This window comes from Lagenorhynchus albirostris, chromosome 2 (assembly GCF_949774975.1).
Source record: "Lagenorhynchus albirostris chromosome 2, mLagAlb1.1, whole genome shotgun sequence".
Taxonomy (NCBI): Eukaryota; Metazoa; Chordata; class Mammalia; order Artiodactyla; family Delphinidae; genus Lagenorhynchus; species Lagenorhynchus albirostris.
The window spans coordinates 27,715,707-27,735,609 of record NC_083096.1 but is presented as its reverse complement, the minus strand read 5'-3'; the positions used below and the strand labels follow the sequence as shown (position 1 = coordinate 27,735,609).

The 19,903-nt window shown below is 35.3% G+C and overlaps 1 protein-coding gene across 9 annotated transcripts in view; it reads left to right on the top strand.

The window, feature by feature from the left end:
- The window catches only part of SDCCAG8 (SHH signaling and ciliogenesis regulator SDCCAG8), a 263,361-nt gene that overhangs the window by 89,738 nt on the left and 153,720 nt on the right, over nucleotides 1-19,903 (top strand). For all 9 annotated transcript variants that reach the window (XR_009536611.1, XR_009536605.1, XR_009536614.1 and 6 more), the window contains exon 12: nucleotides 1,937-2,053. Coding sequence is in view for 5 of the 9 variants with exons in the window: in XM_060128623.1 (XP_059984606.1) it covers nucleotides 1,937-2,053 (117 nt within the window). In the remaining 4 variants the exon portion in view is untranslated. The remainder of the gene's footprint in view (nucleotides 1-1,936; nucleotides 2,054-19,903) is intronic.

Below are 19,903 nucleotides of genomic sequence, written 5' to 3'. Positions count from 1 at the left end.
AAAATTCAAGCTAGCTAATGTAGAAGCTTAAAATACCGTATTTGCCAATATAATTGATGTTTGTGTGGAGGTAGGGGTAGAAGTAAGGGAACTGCTGCAGAGAGATGGAAATGGTTAACCTGGATTGATAGGTGAAAGGTATGATGAGGATTTTCAGTTCATTATAAGGAGAGAACTTTCTGTTGAAATATGGTACAGTAAAGAATGATTACTTGTCTTTAGAACTGTCCAAAAGGACTCAAGCATCAGAGGAGTGCCTTAAGCCTGCTTCCAACCCTGGGATAATATAATTCTAGTTAAATTTAATTTGTTCATTTATTTTAGATGAAATTTAAGTGTTACAGATAAACTTAGCAAATGCATTTTAAACTGAAATTAGTGAGGCAAGGAAACTTTAAAAATAAAATTAAGGGGTACAATCATTTTAAACAGGACCTAATGCTTAGATATTTATTATGTATAATAATTTTGTACTGGTGTTGGGTTTTAAACACCATGGTTGTATAACTGTTATGTTCTGGTATTATAATTGGGGTCTTTAAATTTTATTCCTATATGTAAATCAAATAGATTGGAATAGTGAAGAAAGTCAATTAGGCCTCCTCTAATTTTTTTCTGTAATTCTTAATTTTTAAATTTTATTTAGCTTTAGTAACTTTTTGTGAATTAGTAATATTTTTGAAAGGGGAAGGAGCAACTCTTGCACATTGAAGGTATTTGAATTTCAGATACAATTTGTAGTAATTTTATTCTTTTTTTAGTTTTCTGAGGGTCACTGGGGAGAAGCTTACTGACTTTTTCTTCTATCTTGTCACTATAATTTTTGAACACAGATTAGTTTATTTTTAACATATTTTTTATTTGAACATAGGAAATGCATATAGGTTTAATAAGATTCTAATACTTCAATAATGATGAAACTAATTTCTAAAATTCTAATGATCATTTTTGGAGAACTACCAAAATTGTGAAGTCTCAAACAGGTATAGCCATTAGATGATACATGATTTTTAAAAACTTGTATTTGTAACTTAGAAGCTGACTTAGCAGATGTTTGTATTACTTGATCTCTCTACAAGTTCTCAGTTATCTCAAAAGTTAATAACTTCTTTATTTAGATTTATCTGCTAGTTGTATTTTCCAAATGTATTTATCTGTCTGTAGATGCCCTGGATTGAAAAAAAAGATTACATAAAGAATGATATACAATTTTAAGATACTGAGTGTGTTTATTATTTAACAATATGTTAAAGTCATTTCACTTACATGTGTATTTTCATTTTATGTTGAATGCCATAGCTATTTTAAAAGCAGAGTGGGCTTAGTTGCAGTCTATGACTTTTAACTTTCTTAATTTAAATACATAGTATTGTGCATGGTAAGATTGACATAATCTGCAAAGCCTACGGTAAATACCAGCTGGGTAATACTCTACTCATAAATATTGATAATATAGTCTATTAGCAGAGAGAAAAATACCTTTATAAATTTCCTTAAATAAAAGCCTAACTGATAAAGAGTTTAAAGGAAAGTTTTTAATATAGAGTATCTGTATAACCATGACAATTTGAATGAATAATGACATAGCTTAATATTTTAATTACTAATTTTACCTAGTTAAAAGCAAGATGATAGTGCATTTTAGATAATATGCAATTGAAACTATTATTTTACATGAAAAATCTTGTATATATCATTTAAATTCCCTGGTTATGCATTTCTTTATCTGTCATTTGAAATTGTAAGACTCAATAACATCTGATACTGCCTCCACATCTTAACAATATATATTGAATATGCTAATAGAAAATGCCATTCTTAGAAAAGTTCTATTGTGTTTTATTTATATGACCTCTAGGGGGCACCAAAAGATCTAATTGCAGGCCTTGCCTGGTAGATTCCAGCAGCTACTGATCTAGTTTTTATAATCTAACAGGTGTGTGGAGAAATGCGCTATCAATTGAATAAAACCAAAATGGAGAAGGATGAGGCAGAAAAGGAGCACAGAGAGTACATAACAAAAACTAAAAGGGATCTTGAAATTAAAGATCAGGTAAGATTTGATACAAGCGTAACTGCAGCAATTAAAGACATAACTAATGTTTTTTTCTGAAATGGTTATGGTTTTATTCCTAAGTCATTCATTTCTATTATATTGTTTCTAACTAATGGAATGATCCAATTTATACTGTTAAAAGAATTTCATCTACAGTTGCCTAAAATTATCACCTTTCACATGAAATTGTGCGAATACAACTGCATGCATATGAAATTACAATCTGACAGGTCATAAATATACATTTGGATATGTGTATCTATTACTTACAAAAGTAAAAGAAAATGTTCTAATGTTCATTTTGAACCTAAAATATATGTACATAAAGTTCTTTAAAGATGCCAACTTGAATCCAATTTTAAGTGAAAAAGTTTAAAATTTGTGAGATGAGATGAGTTGATATGTAAATATGTCAATCAAATTGATCGTTGGCAGAGTGAAACCAGTTTTAACTAAGATAACCATGAATACGTTTGCTCAGGAAACCTAAATACAGTAAAATTGGAAATGTTAGGAAAAAAACTGCTACTTACTTCAATTTCAGTTTGAACAGATGTTTTACATTATATCTTTGTTGAGATCATGTAGATACTTCAATTTTAATTGACAACATGGATAAAGTTTTTAGAGAGGCAGTTCTAATAGGCTGACTTTTGATTTTCTAATTTTGTTATAGTACAAAACATTGAACGCTTTCATTCTTTTTATTCAGTGAAAGCAGGTTGAGAAATCTATTCAATTAAAATAAGACTGAGTTCTCAGTGTCATTATTTTAAAGAAATCACTATGGTTTAAAAGTGAGTAGTCCTAAATAAATTTTTTTGAAATATATTTCTAGTTCAACACTTTTTACCGTATTTTCCAACATATCTCCCTTTCAACCCAATCAACTCTTCTATGCAAATGATGCAAAGACAATTGGGAAAAGTATTGAAAATGAAAGTGATAATGAAATTTAGTACAAAAAGTTTTTCAAGTTGTAGCTGAAATCCCTGGCATTAAATTAAAATCTAAACAACCAAAATCAAATTATGCTTTTGTATCACTATATTCAAAGTGTTCTAAAGAGTTTTAAATTTTCAGAAGAATTTTCCTTGTTAACATGTACAAATAATGAAACTGTTGATATTTCATTCCATCCAGTTGGGGGCGTGCCTGATAGTGGAATTAAAAATCCTTTCTATCAGGAACTGAAGATCTAGGATTACTAACCGACACAGAACTTTCCTTTTCTGATATATTATACGACTTTTTAAAAAAAGTATCATATTGGCATGCTCACGCATTATTATATACCTTTTCTGTTATTCTGTAGCATCTACCAGCATAACATTTTGGACTAACTGGAAAAATACAGTAAGGAAGTGTCTCTGAGCTATTTAAAAATTACATTTTAATATTCTAGGAGAAAGAACACTATAGGAATAATAAGATTATAATATCCCTTGTAAATGAATAGCGTGTGTAGAAGTATTTGTAATATTTGTATTTTAGTGCTATATCTCATTTTAATTAACCACTAATGAGATGGAGGCTAAAGTTGCAGGATTATAAAAGGAGCAGTTTTCATTTGTAAATATTTCCTGCTAAATAGTGAAACACTGACAGTTTTTATAATGATTTTAGTATTATTTTTAGATAGAGATGTGCCTTTTTAGGACGTCAGAGATGTGATGTGCTTATTAGTATTTTTTCTTGGACATAATTTGAGGAAATCTTATAGGTACTCCTTGTAACTATTTTGTGTTGAATAGACAGTTTCAAAAAAAAAGAAAGTAGTGGTGTCTCATTCCATTGATGATCTGGAGTAGCAAAGCAGCAATTGTTCTTTGGTCTTTCAGCCATGACCTGACCTTCTGTCTTTATGACTGAAGAGCTACTTTGCTTGGCCACCATCTGCACTCAAGAGAGAAATTTACATTTAACTTTTAAAAGCTGGGCATGTTGAATGTTTATCTGAAGTACCTATAATAATATAAAGCGTATTTTACTTTTAAAGTGTTACATATCATGCAATTCAGAATAACAAGAAGGCTATCTCTATGTTTACAAAAAAGGGGGGTTCCTTGTAATATAGTCATTTTATTTATATTTTTGTTAATCTGGCTTCTTACATTTTTAAAGTAGATGGGAACCTGTCAGATTGGAATGTGGTGAGAACAAGAGCTTTTTGATGTATACAAAATAGGGCAAATGGTTGACCACCCAAATCATTTTCCTTGTGACCCAAGCCTTGACTCTGGCATAATTAGAAGGAAAGGTTAGGAGAGTAACAATGGCAATCTCTTCCTCCCATTTTCTCCTTTTCTTTTTTTTTTTTTTTAATGTGTTAGGAACTAATGGGCAGATTATCCTTCCCATCAACTCCTTTGTATCTCTTCAGTTTAGAGAGCTCCTGTCAGCCTCAGAGGATGCTTCTCGCACTAAAAAAAAAAAAAATAGACATTTGGTATGAAGGAGAATGAAAAATCTGTGCCCTGATTTTTATTAGAAATTTTTTGTAGACAACAGTTATACATATACACACACTCCATTATGGGAATTTAAAGACATATATGAAGATAAAGAGACTATTATAATGAATTCCCACATCTCCATCACCTAGGCTCGTCATTTTGCCAATCCTATTCCATCTACCTCACATTTTTTTCTCTCCTTCATCTTCACCTTCATTGTCATCTTCATCTTCTTTGTCATCTTTGTCATCCTTTTCTTCTCCATCTTCTCTTCCTCTTCCTCTTCTGTCTTCCCTCTCTTCTGCTTTTGCTGAAGTATGTAAAGCAGATCTCAGACATTGTGTTATTACCCATAAATGCTTCAGTGTGCATCTACGAAGGATTTTTTTCACAATCACTATGTCATCATCATACCTAAAAATATTAATAATTCTTTAATATCCTATAATGCCCAACCCATATTCAAATACCATCTCTACAGTGTTTGTTTTACAGTTAGTTTATTCAAATCAGGGAAACCTACGTTTTTGTATGTTAGAATGTTATGGTGTTACCTTCTTTAATAGGAAATAAAGGGAAATCTTAGAAAAATTTCAACTTTCTTTGTTGTTATCAATAAATTTCATGCATAATGTTTTGATTGTGCTTTACATTTATAAAGTACCTCATCACCATTCTAAGGAAATGAGTTAATCCTGTAGCAAACTGTCTGAAGGAAATGGCTACCTTGCAGCAACCCCAATCATCATATTCTGAAAGGAGGCCCTTAGTCTGAAATCCAAAATACATAATTAATTTCAGAGCCTTACATTCAACATTTAGGAAGACTGCAGGAAACCTGTTATTACCCTGGCGGTATGAAGGTTAGCTGACTCTGAAATGAGTGATGCATAAGTGGAATTTTCTTTATTAGCTTCCATTTTGGTAGATGAGTCTCAGAAGATGATTCTTTACAGCCCCTAATCTTTGATCAGGGCCTAGTACCAAATGAAAACACAGGGCCCTTTGTTCAAAAAGCAGGAAAAAAGTGATGTTAAAGGTACTGAATTACAAAACGTTTTCCTTTCTCCTGCAGGCAGCCTTTCCTCTCTCTCTCTCTCACTCTCTCTCTCTCTCCCCTTCTCCCTCTTCCTCCCTCCCTCTGAATGTCGTGGTGTTTTTATTTGCTATTTAATGTTGGACTCCCTCCAGCACAGGGATATTCATGGTGGGGGGAACGCAGACCCCCATAGGTGCCCCATGACTGAGTGTACAGATGAATCCATGGTTTCTAGGTTCTCCATGTCACTAGCCACAGAACCCATACACCATGCCCTGGTGGGGAGGGGAGAGAGTCAGTCTTCTCCATCCCAAGGTGGTCAGCTGGGCAGCCCCCTAGAGACTGCAGCCTCCACACAGGGAGACACTTGGTACAGGGGTCAGAGTGGGCAGAGGCTCCATGCTGAGTCCGTTGAGTGTGCTGTAGTGCTTCCAGGCGGGAGGAGGGATAGTCAACTCCATGTCCTACCCTCAGGCATTAGGGGTGTACACACTCAACCCAACCTTTCCCAGGCTCACATCCAGGCTCCCGCCAGAGGTAAAGGATAACGGCAGAATGAATGCCTCCCCCTAACACTGCCATGACCTGGTCCCACCCAACATGGAGAGCAGCAAGGTCCCAAGGCAGGGGCCAGGAAGAGGAAGCTGGAAGGGAACAAGTGTCCAAGAAGTGCCCCAGGGCTGCCATGAGTCAGTGGAGAGACAAGACCACAGATGTGAGTGGGGCTTCCATTGTACCATCAGACTTCACCTATAAAACACAAATTCCAATATAAAATCATTAAGAATTTTAAGACGTTGACCACAGAGCATTAAACTGCAAGTTCAGGGCCCTTCTAAACACAGGGCCCTGTATGAGCACACTGATCACATGCCCAAGAAGCCACCATGGCTATGGGGATAGGCAGACAGAGATTTGGTGTGCTAACGCACACATATATACTCCTACTTACATATGCAGATATGAGTGTGTGTTTAACATGCACAGGTGTCCTGTATCTGTAAAAGAAGGCTGGCCAGCTACAGAGTATGGGCCAAATCTGACCTGCAGTCTGTTTTTACAAATAAAGTTGTAGAAGAGGACAGCGACACTCATTTGCTGATGTATTGTCTACGGCTGCTTTCCTGCTACAAAAGCAGAGCTGAGAAGTTGTGGCAGAGACCCCATAGCCCACCATGACTGAAATACTATCTGAACCTTTAGAGAAAAAGCTTGCCAACCCCTGCCCTGAGTATAAAGATAAAACTTTGTTTCCCCTGCCCTGCTAGAGTGTGGAGTTTTGAGATTGAAGACTTATCAATCTTAAATTATAACTTAATGGTTTTAGAGTATTTTGAAATACAGAAAACGTGCCTGATCCCTGGTCTCTTAATCATCTAATGGCATCAGCAGGTGAATATATGATTGGTTATAGTCTTATTATCTTATTATTAGTGGCACATGGCTTAAAAACTGGCTTGGATGAGAACACACATATACATAAATAAATTGTTTTATATTACAACATTTTTAGGTTGGTTCAATTTCTTTCAGAGATAAAAAGAGTTTCTTATCAGTATTGTGTAATTTATAACTTTGGAGTTGTGGCTAATACTGAGTAGGAAACGTTGAAGTTCAAAATTACCTGAAAGGGGTAATCAAAGCAAATATTTAAGGCTAGAGCACATACACAAAAGAAATAGATCAGAAAATTTTGGCTAGAAAATTAGCACAAAAAAAGGTTTGAGCTCGTACCTACAGCAGTATGACGCCACACTTTAATGCTGACATTAAAAAATGTGGACTGTATCAACACAGGAGTTATTTCCTAAGTTCAGTTGAATGAATTAGATTGTTGGGAGTAGTACAGCTATTTTGTATGGCTTTGTGTAAATATGAGAGGAAGCCCAACACGTCCTAAAGGTTAAGTCCTACGTAAGGCCAGAGAAATAAAAGTAATAAAGAAAAGTTGAAGAATTGTACCTTTCTACTTAGAGAAGACTAAAGCATTGCTTCACTGTCTTTAAGGACTTGACAGATAATTTCAAGGAGAAAGTTAAACACCTGTTCTCAGTCTTTAGTATGGATAGAATAAGAACAAAGAGATTTAATCACAGCAACTGGAAATCACAGCAGCCTGAAATAACTTTCTGACAGTAAGAAGATTGAAATAGATTGCTACAACAGGCCATGGAAGTTTCTTCCCTGAAATTTTTAGTTTTAAACGGTAGCAGTAATATGCTTTACCTAAAGACCCAGCTAATGGACCTCTGAGGTCCATTGTCTTTTATTTGATTCTGGAAACATCCTAGGAATATTTTACTGTATGTGTTAAACTGGCTAGTAGTGATATTTGTCTTTTCTACTCGTAATTTAGCAACTACAGATTAAAGAAAAATCCTGTTCGTCTCTGTTCTCTCTTATGTGTCTGTAATGCTGTATACTCTCTTTAGAAGGCTTTTGGGGAATATATTGAGATAATGGATGGCTTCTGAGAGCTAGATTTCAGAAACTATCCAACTACCACCTGCAGTCTCACTTCTATCTCTAAAAAATGACTGGGATTGGGCCACTTGGGCATGCCGTTAGTACATGTAATCACTTGGTCCTGGTGATGACAGAGTTGCTCTCCAGTGTTCTTCACACCGTCTTTCAGTGCTGGAGGCTTAGCACATTCGTTTCCCTGCTTCTCACTCAGACCACAGCCATTCGAGAGGGCTTGGCCTGCCCAGACCAGAATGCTAGGCACTGTGGGGTGATAACTAGAAGACCCAGGTCCTGCCCTTAGGGGGTTTATATTCTAGTTTAAGAGACAGAGTACACATTTGAACATGCCTTAAAAATACTTGCAAAGTAGCATATCGACAAGTGCAAATTAATGTAGTGTGAACTTCATGCTGGCTACAGCCCATAAGAGGGAGAATCTGGTTCCATGTGTGTGATGCAATAAAGCTTTTTTTTTTTTTAAATAGCATCTTCCCTAAGTATGCCCTAAAGCATTGTTCATCATACTTAGATAAATTTGTGTTCTTATCACAGGCTAACCAAGAATTCTGAGAAAATTCTTCACCCTGGCATATGTCTAATAAATCAGCTTCTTTTGTTCTTGTGCTGTGTGATGCTTGAATGGAACAAATAGGATTTCATAAATAATTTAAAATATCTCCATTTTATAAAATGTTATCAACTTACTATTTTTCTAAAACACCAAATAAAGTTAATTTCTCCGTTTAAGATTATAATTATGTTTGTAAGGTCAGAAAATTAGCAGTAAAAAATTGAGTTTGATTTTTTTGAACAAAGAAACAGTTCCAAATCAATCCAGTGAATAATACCAAGTTGCAGATCCTTGGGGCATTTAGCATTAGTAACTTTAATAATGATTTGGGCCATGGTTTTAGGTGGCAGTATATGTATATCTCATTCATAAAACCACCATGGAAATTCGTATGTTAAAAAAAGTCATTTGATTTTCCAGCAAAGATGATAATGCTATTCACCATAATAATATATTTTTAAAAAAATCAAATATGCACAGAAACAATATATATGAAAGTAGCAATATAGGGCTATTTAGAGATAAGGGCACAAATAAGAAACAAAACAAGCCATTTTAGAAATAATATACCTTATGGGATAAATATTTAGAAATAAATGTGTGCCTTTGGATAGGAATATAAAACTATAAAGTGAAGTCAAGAAATATTTTTGTGTTTTAAGGAAGTCATAAGATTCATCAACTATTGGTCCTAAAGAAATACAGTTTTTGCCGTGTTTCAATTTCAGTGGATGATTCATATTTCGGTCCTTAAAAAATTTGTGCATGCTTATTTTGACCTTAAAAGTTGACCCAGCCTTCTAACCTTACCGGTTATCTTCTCTGATTACCAAGTCTGCAATTATGGTGACTACCAGGTGGCAGCAGTTCTTTGAATATGTTTCCATGCAGGCCGGCAAACTGAGTGGTGTTAGACATAGGACAGCTACAGATGCTTTTTTTTTTATAAATATTAGTACCAATATCCAGTATAAATATTACTAATTACTACATATGTATACATTTAAAAAAATATTGTATAAACATAGACACATTCACAGAAGCCAATAATTCCACCACCCAACAGAGCAAATTGTTTTCATTTTTCTGTTTTACCTTCTACTTTTTGTCCATATGCATATATAATATTTTCAAGTAGTAAACATAGCATAGATGTAATTTTGGTTTTTGCTTTTTCCACTTAACAATATCTTAAGCATTTTATGTGTTGCTGCCTTCTCTTCATAGATCACTTTAATATGGCCATTTACATGTACTTTCAAAGGAAAGTGATGTCATATTTTGAAGAGAACAGATATGTTATAAATTTAGAATCCTTTTGCCCTAAGTTTCACTCGTTTTTTTGTTTAACTCAATAACCATATATTGCATGCACTATGCTGGCCTAGAATGAACTTCTGTTCTTAAAAATAGGGAGTATGTAAGACAGGTTTGCAAATAAATATATGTCAAAGAACATAATAACTATCATTAGCAAACTACCGAAGGGTAAGATGATTTAGGAGAAGGAGAGAGGACAAACTTGAAGGATGGTAAGGATGTTGCCCACCATAGATGGGAGATGAAGGCATTTAGGTTGGAAAATGGCAGCTTGAGCAAAGGAATGGGGATAGGCGCACAGGGGAAGGAGGAGGTGTTCAAGGAATGCATGTGTCTTTTGATTCCATAGCATACTTGTATCACTGACCTCAGTATCTCAAGTGCCACGTCTCTGTTATAAAAGATTGCCCATAGAAAAAAGTCTTCTATAAGGTTCAGAATCCCAAGTAATTGCCTACTTATAACATGCTGCATGTCTTACAGTCAGGCACAGAAGTCATATTATATTTTGGGAATATTTGCATAAGTTTTTCGTTTCCTTTGTAGTGTTTTCTATGTAATGAGACAGTTTTAAGATTTTCAACATCATTTTCAGATGACATACAGCAAAGTGTCATCTTATTAACAGTGTTAGAATCAAGTAGGATTAGTTTTCTAGAAATAAAAGAATTGACAGTTACTTTAACGATTTGTAGAAGATTTGCACATGACTAATAATGGAAGGTGAAACACAGAGTGTACAGGGTAGTATTTTACCTGTGGACTGTGAGTCCAAAGACTTGATTTGACTTTTCAGCTAACTTCCTGAGCAAACCTCTCAGAGCCTCATTTTTTTTCCCAGTGAAATGAGAAGCTTGGATAAGTGAAAGCTAAGGTTTTCTTTCTGTCTAAATGCCTGTGTTTTCAGAAACATAGGAAATATTTCTCTGTTGTTCTTACTTATGAATTAAGTATTAATAAAATCAGTAAAATTACATGGAGTCTCAAGTGTCATTCCAAATTTCCCATTCACTCTGATTTTATAAAAATGACACTTCTGTTATGATAAGAATGAAATTTTACTGTCATCAATTTTAGCTTATATTCTTTTCATTATGATGAGTAGTAGAACAACAAAACATCTAGCCTTTTAAACAGTTGAATTTAATTACAAGATAGATACCATTTAATCTGCAATAAGGATTAAAGTCCTAGTCTGAATTAAGAATGAAGGTCTATTGGAAGGATTTTAGGCAACAGCAAACTGCCCAAGATAGTATTTTGGAAGAGTAGTCACTTTTCAGGAAGCCTGCAGAATTAAATACCCTTAGTCAGAGTTTCGTATCTGTGTGAACCCATGACCCCTGGGAATAAATTGGTAACTCCTTTGGAGAAAAATGGCATTAATAGTTAATGCTTTCACTTTCAGTTTTTCCTTGGTGCTCTCATAAATACAGCCATGGAGTGAAATGCTGTGGCAATTCTGGATCTAGATGACCTAGAATATGATCATATTTTTTTGTATTTTGATTTTTTAATCATCAGAATGAGAACAAGTTTTTAATTCTCTTAGAGATTTCACATATCCCTGGCATGTTCCCCTGACCCTCACTGGAGTACAATGTGAGAGGCTGCCCTAGACATAGATTCTAGATATAACTGCAGGCTGCTCGTGACTATTAATAAATTGCAAGATGTTTAGATTTTCATGCTACTATTCTTAAGAGATGGTCAAGGTAATTTAACCCTTCTTGGTGTTAACATCTATATTTAAGTGGATCACTTACAGTAACATTTAGATTTTAAAGAAAAGACAAGAAAGCAGCAGTGTCCTTATTTCTGACCTGCTTTCTGACTTCCCTGAGAATTTTTGGCATTCCCTGTGGAGAATAGAAAATTCTTTTCTGTATAGAATCTCTCTACTTACAACTGAAGTTCTGATATTCATTCATATTCATCCTGTCTCTCTTTCTCTCTTCTTCCCCTCCACCCCCTGTCACCACCGCCCCCCCCCCCAGCCATGGTAATAAAACATGCAAGTAATAGCATTGGCCTGGCTTCAGAAGTCATTAGTCAACTGTGGTTGAAAGTTTCCCATAAAGTACAAGGGAATGCTCATGTCTTAGAGAGAGTGGCAGCCAAGGAAAAGGGGGAGGTGAAAACTTTTAGGGAAATCTTAAGAAGATGGAGGAGAAAGAACTGTTGAATTCTTTGACATGAAAGATTGTCCCATCATTGCAAGTACTACCTTTTCTTTTGGGTCCTTCTTTCACTTGTTCAGAATTATCTGCATAGAAATCTGAATTCACTCATTTAAAAAAATTTATTGAAATATAGTTGATTTACAATGTGTTAGTTTCAGGTGTGTGGCAAAGTGATTCAGTTATATATATATATATATATATATAAATAAAACTATATATATAGTTATATATAGATTCTTTCCCATTATAGGTTATTACGAGATATGCTATACAGTAGGTCATTGTTGGTTATCTGTACATGTAGTCGTATGTACATTTTAATCCCAAACTCCTAATTTATCCCTCCCCCGCTTTCCCCTTTGGTAACCATAAATTTGTTTTCTATGTCTGTGAGTCTGTTTCTGTTTTGTAAATAAGTTCATTTGTATCATTTTTTTAGATTCCACATATAAACGATATCATATGATAATTGTCTTTCTCTGTCTTACTTCACTTAATATGATAATCTCATCCTGAGAGCTAATTGTCATATCCTAATTTGAATTAGAAACTTTAGGGTGTCATTTTCAACTTGTCTCTACACTTACGTTTATCATAGAAAAATAGGGCTGGGGCAGTGTTTCTTCCCTAAGTAATTGAAAGTCCACTGTGTGTACAGTGATTGAAGCTGTTTAAGGGCTTATATATCAAGAGCCAGATGTTTTGGTCTAAAAGAAGATTTAGGCAAATGGATGAATCAAATATCTATTTATATATTTAAAAATCTAAGGACAAATATCTTTGTGTGTGTGTATATATACAGATATATGTATGTATGTGTATATATATATATATATAGATAGATAGATATAGATATATGGCACATATATTTCACTAATACATAATATAAGAAGTGTGACTTAGTGATAAGCAGGCTTTTCTTGAGCAGAGCCTGAAGTCTCTAAATGCTGAATTTAGGATACCTTTGACTTACTTCAGCCAGGAGAGAACAAAGGACTCTTGAGTTGTTCCAGTTATAAAAAGAAGAAAAGGAGAGTAGAGGAAAAGGAAAAAAACAAAGTAGGAAGAGAAAATGAGAAGAATTTTAGAAGGCATTCTAAAGACATTTACACTAAGAACAACTGGGCTTTCACCTCTATTTACTGTTTCACATTCAACTATAACTTAGAAGGGGCCAACATGACCACAGATCCATCTTTATATTCTATCCGTATTTTCAGGAGGGATCCATAATCATGGATTTTTTTAAACTGTAATTGCTATAGCTCCTTTTAGCCACCCCCGTTTCCCCCAACCATTGCTGGTTGTTAAGAGTAACTTAATATAGCTTGGCATTTTTCAGAAGATGCTTTCTAACCACATAGCAATAAAATTCATGAAGGTAATTTTTATCTTTAGTCTCCCTTGTTTCAGTGGCTTCATATGAAGGATCAAAGGGAGGACATCAGATAGTAAAGGGCAGTAGCTTGGTGGGTACTGAGAGCCAAAAAGACTTTAATGACTTAGTTTGGCCCCTTCATTTCATAAATGATTAGACTGTGAGTAAGCTGAGAGGTAATACCTCATTTTAATGCATTCATTTATCTAACTAATAGTTACTGGTAACCTATTAGGTGTCACTAACAAATAGGCGCTGGGGTTGCATTGAAAAATAAAATATATGTATTGCTCATACAACTCTTATGGTCTGGTGAGAAAGTTGAATGTGATAAGATGAGGGCTCAGTGGAAGGGTAGCTTACTTTGGTGGGAGAGAATTCAAAAAGATTTTACACAACAGTCAATCAGTTTTCAACATGGAAAATAAGAAAGTTCAATGGGTGAAAAATAGTTTTTCAACTAATGGTGCTGGGAAAACTGGATATCCACATGTAAAAGAATGAAGTTGGGCCCCTACCTTATATTATATATAAAAATTAATTCAAAGTAGATAGAAAGATGTGACTGTAAGAGCTAAGCTTTCAAAACTCTTGGAAGAAGACAGGCATAAATCTTTGTGAACTTGGACTAGGCAATGGTTTTCTTGGATATGACACCAAAAGCATAAGCAACCATAGAAAAAATAGATAAATTGGATATCATCAAAATTAAAAACTTCTGTGCTTCAAAGGACATCATCAAGAAAGTGGAAAAAAGCCCCACAGAATGGGAGAAAATTTTTACAAATTACCTATCTGATAAGAGACTTGTTACTAGGATGTATAAAGCAGCCTTACAGTTTAATAATAAAAAGATAAACCATTTCCAAAGCAGGCAAAGAATCTTCATAGATACTTTTCCAAAGAAGATATACAAATGGCAAATAAGCACATGAAAGGATGCTCATCATCATTAGCTATCACAGAAATGCAAATCAAACCGAAAATGAGATACTACTTCACACCTGCTATGATGGCTATAATCAAAAAGATAGATAATAACAAGTGTTGACGAGGATGTGGAGAAATTGGAGCCTCACACTGCTGGCAGGATTATAAACTATGCAGCTGCTTTGGAAAATAGTCTGACAGTTTCTCAAAAGTTACCCCGCAATTCTACTACTAGGTCTATACCCACGAGAAATGAAACATGTCCACACAAAAACATGTTCATGAGGGACATCCCTGGTGGGTCAGTGGTTAAGAATCCACCTGCCAATGCAGGGGACACGGGTTCAAGCCCTGGTCCGGGAAGATCCCACATGTCACAGAGCAACTAAGCCCATGTGCCACAACTACTGAGCCTGCGCTCTAGAGCCCGTGAGCCACAACTAGTGAGCCCGTGTGCCACTACTACTGAAGTCTGCATGCCTAGATCCTGTGCTCTGCAACAAAAGAAGCCACCGCAATGAGAAGCCCACACACTGCAACGAAGAGTAGCCCCTCCTCAGCGCAACTAGAGAAAGCCCGCAGGCAGCAACGAAGACCCAATGCACCCAAAAATAAATGAATAAATTTATTTTTAAAAAAACATGTTCATGAGTGTTCATATCAACATTATTCATAATAGCCCCAAACTGGCAACAACACAAATGTTTTTCAACTAATAAATGGATAAATAAAATGTGATTATCTATATCTATGTCTATACAGCTATATGTTGGCAATAAAAAAGAATGAGGTACTGATACATTCTGCAACATGGCTGAACTTTGAAAACATTATGCTAAGTGAAAGAAGCTTGTCACAAAAGACAACATATTGTATAATTTATATGAAATGTCCAGAATAGGCAAATCTATAGAGACAGAAAGATTAGTAGATGCTTGGGCTGAGTGGGTTGGGGGAAAATGGGGAGTACTGCTAATGGGTATGGAGTTTCTTTTGGGGTGTTAAAATGTTCTAAAATTGATCAAGGTGGTGGTTGCACAACGCTGAATATACTAAAACACATTCAGCTGTATACTTCAATGGGAGAGTTGTATGTAAATTATGTCAATAAAGCTGTTATTTAAAAAAAAGATTCTACCATGAAATTCATATTTCAACCGAGTCTGGAGGGGAACAGAGAGAGTGGGAAGGGAAGGCCATTCAGGCAAAAGGGACAGAATATGCAAAGACACTGTTCCATATACACCTGGAGGGCAAAAGGAGGCATAAGAGATGAGGATAGAAACACTGAGCCCCAGAAAACTATTATTTGCCAGAAGTGTCTGTAAACTACTATGAAGTCAGAGTCCATATATTATTCATCATTGTATCCCTGGTATCCAGCTCAGAGAAGGCCTACCGTAAGTTTTATCTGTTAGTTCAATGAATGAGTAAATGAATGCCTGAGTGAACTAAAGAATGAACTTTAAATAATTAGTAATAGTACCTAAACTAGATGACAGATCCTCTAACTCCTAGTTTACCTTTGTTGTGCTATATCAGGCAGAAAGTTTTTTTAAAGTTTTTACTTTTATACAATTCAAAAGGTTACTTTCCATTTACAGCTATTACAGGATATTGGCTTTATTCCCCGTGTTGTACAATACGTCCTTGAGCCTACCTTACATTCAGTAGTGTGTACCTCCCACCCCCCACACCCCTGCATTGCCCCCGCACTGGTACCACTAGTTTATTCTCTATATTTGTGAGTCTGCTTCTTTTATGTTATATTCACTAGTTTGTTGTATTTTTTAGATTCCACAAATAAGTAATATCATACAGTATTTGTCTTTCTCTGACTTATTTTACTTAGCATAATGCTTCCATGTCCATCAGATTTCATTCTTTTTTATTCCATTGTGTGAATATGTATATATATATACACATATGTACCACATCTTTATCCATTCATCTGTTAGTAGACACTTAGGTTGTTTCCATGTCTTAGCAATTATAAATAATGCTGCTGTGAACATTGGGGTGCATGTATGTTTTCAAATTGGTGTTTTTGTTTCTTTCAGATATATACCCAGGAGTGGAATTGTTGGGTCATATGGTAGTTTTAGTTTTAACTTTTTGAGAAACTTCCATATTGTTTTCCACACTGGCTGCACCAATTTATATGCCCATCAACAGTGTACAAAGGTTCCCTTTCCTCCACATCCTTGCCAATATTTCTTATTTGTAGACTTTTCGTTTATAGCCATTCTTACTGGTATGAGGTGTTATCTCATTGTAGTTTTGATTTGCATTTCCCTGATAATTAGTGATGTTGAGCATCTTTTCATGTGCCTCTTGGCCATCTGCATTTCCTCTTTGGAAAAATGTCTATTCAGTTTTTCTGCCCATTTTTTAATTAGGCTGTTTTTTTTTTTTGATGTTGAGTTGTATGAGCTGTTTATATGTGTTGGATATTAATCCTATATTGGTCATATCATTTGCAAATATGTTCTCCCATTCAGTAGCTTGTCTTTTCATTTTGTCAATGGTTTCTTTTGCTGTGCAAAAGCTTTTAAGTTTAATTAGGTCCCATTTGTTTATTTTTGCTTTTATTTCCTTTACTTTAGGAAAAGGAAAAAAAATCTAAAAAAATATTGCTGCGATATATGTCAAAGAGTGTTCTGCCTAGAAAGTTTTAAAATCAGGATGAAAATAACTTCTTTTATAATGATATTTATATTTCAGCAATTATATTTGTTTAAAGTGTTTGATCTGTCTTTTTATATGCTGCCATTCTGGTAGGTGTATAATGATATCTCATTGTGGCTTTAATTTGCATTTCCCTAATGATTAATGATATTAAACATCTTTTCAGATGCTTGCTTGCCATCCCTATATCTTCTTCTGCTATATCCACTGCTATACTCTAGCTCAAGGTACTATCATTTTCACCAGTGTTATCGTAGTAATGTCCTAATTGGCTTCCTTTTTTCTGTGCTTCAACCCGTTTTAGTCCCTTCACAGAGAGCAGAGACAAATCTTGTCCCTCTTCTGATTGCAACTACCAGTGGTTCTCTACCTTAGTCGTGGTAAAAGCCAAAGTCCCCACAATTGATCTACAAGATACTGCACAGTCTGATCCACCTGTTACCTCTCTGCCCCTCATCTCCTACTTTTCTCCTCCATCACTCTGCTCTAGCCACATTGGCTTCCTTGCTGTTCCTCAAACACATCAGATACAATCCCACTTCAGAGCCTTTGTTCTTGCTATTCCCTTTGCCTGGAACACTGTTCCCTATGATAGCCTTATGGATCACTAGCTTAATGCCTTCAAGTAATTGCTTTCATATTTCCTCTGTGAGCCCATCCCTGGCCACCTTATTTTAAATTGTACACCACTCCCCCAGTACTCTCTTTCCCCTTTCTGCTTTATTTTACTCCACATCTTCCTCATTTATTGTGTTTGTTATCTGTTTTTTCCTTGCCATGATATTAGCTTCATGAAGTCATGTCCCCCCTCAGTCCATACACAACATATTAGCAAAGGCAAATGTGAACTGAATCATGTTGTTCTTCCATTTAACAACTTGGAGTGTCTTCCCATTTGCATTTAGAAATATAAATCCAAACTCTTTTCCATAGCTTACCAGGCCCTGCATAATCTGATCGCAATTGTCTTAACATCTACTCTTCCTATCTACTTTTCTTTTCTGCATTCACTTGAGCCTCATGGTTTTCCTTCAGCTTCTCAAAGATGCCAAGGCCTTTGGACAAACATCTGCCTTATATGTTCTTCTTCACTCTTCCTGTGCTTAACCACCTCTTTCTCTTTCTTTGGTTTCTGCTTAAATGTCTTCACTTCTCTAACTATTAATGTGTATCCCCTTGCACTGCTCCATTATTCTCTCAAAGTACCTTGTTTCCTTCATAGAACTTATAATTTTTTTTACTTAAAAATATCTGTCTTTTTCATTGGAATGTAAGTTTGAGGTCAGAGACTCTTACTTGTCACATCCACTTTTGTATTCCAGTGCTTCAGTGCCTAGCATACAATTAGGGTCCCAGGAACTGGATGGGTGGGTGGTTAGGTAGCAGGAAGTTCAGACCCTGAAAGTAGATTGCCTAAAGTCAAATTCTCACCTTAATATCTACTACCTGGTGAACTTGGTCAGATTACTTAATATATCCAAGCCTCAGTTTTCTTTTTTTTTTTTTTTTTTTTGCCATGGCTCACGGGCCCAGCCGCTCTGCGGCATGTGGGATCCTCCCAGACCGGGGCACGAACCCGTGTCCCCTGCATCGGCAGGCAGACTCCCAACCACTGCGCCACCAGGGAAGCCTCCAAGCCTCAGTTTTCTTATCTGTAAAATGAGGATAGATAAAATTACCACTTTATAGTGTTTTGTAAAAACCTTGAGGTAATAATCTCTTAGCCCAGTGCATGACATTAATAAGTGATCTATAAATATTAATAATTATTATTTTTACTAATGCTGTTATGATTATTATTCACATTCTATATCCTCATTTCTCTCTCCTGTGTTCTATTTTATCTAGTTGCTTTAAAGAGTCATGATGATAACTAAATATGATATTTTTGGTATGACCTCAGTAGTACATAGAAGTGGAGCTGTCATCTAAGCTTATATTAATCTAGCTTCAGAGCCAGTTATCATTTGGGTTATGTGTTTATCAAACATGTCTCATTGTGAACTCTTAGTGAGCTTAAATTCAGTTAAAGCCTCTAATGGCATAAGTCTACTGCCCTACAATTGGGCAGTAAATACAGATATTTGCATTTGTCTCTCTGAAACTTGATCACTTTAGTTTGGACCTATGGTGTCAGCTTGTCTGAACCTTTTTGGACTCTGTTTTTAACATTTCACCATAATAAATTAGTCCTCTCAGGTTTTTGTCACAGGCAAATTTGATCATTGTATCATTGGTGTCCTCTTTAAAGTCAGTGGATTAAACAGTATAACATGAAAGGCAGGGCAGAGCCCTGCAACCTGTTGCTGAAGACTTCCTTATAGCTTGGTATTTTCCATTCTGCCTTCCGTATGATTTTTTTTAACTGATGTGTTTGTTTTCCTGTTTAAGATTCAGACCATTTACCTTCTTCAAAATAATTCTAGTCAAATCAAAAAATATTTACTTTTGTACCTACTATGTACAGTTAGTGTGCTTAGGTACCACTGAGCCATGTGACAGAAGATTACAGTGGTGGCAAATTGTGAAAAATTAGGCATGGGTGGCTAAGAAATCAAAGTGCCTTTGTAAACATGGAGCAGATTATTAGTTGGCAGGATTTAAACCTGTGCTGGGAAACTCCCAAAGGAAGGGGAATGGGCCTGCCTGGAATTCTAATTTCTTCATCTAAATAATCTGGATAAATGGACTAAATTGGAAATTTAAGGAATTAGAGTCTACAAAATCATTTTTCTGAGATTTCTTCTATTGATTCTGTTGACCTACTCTCATTTTTAAAAGTATTATGTCCATATACATATATCAAATCATTATGT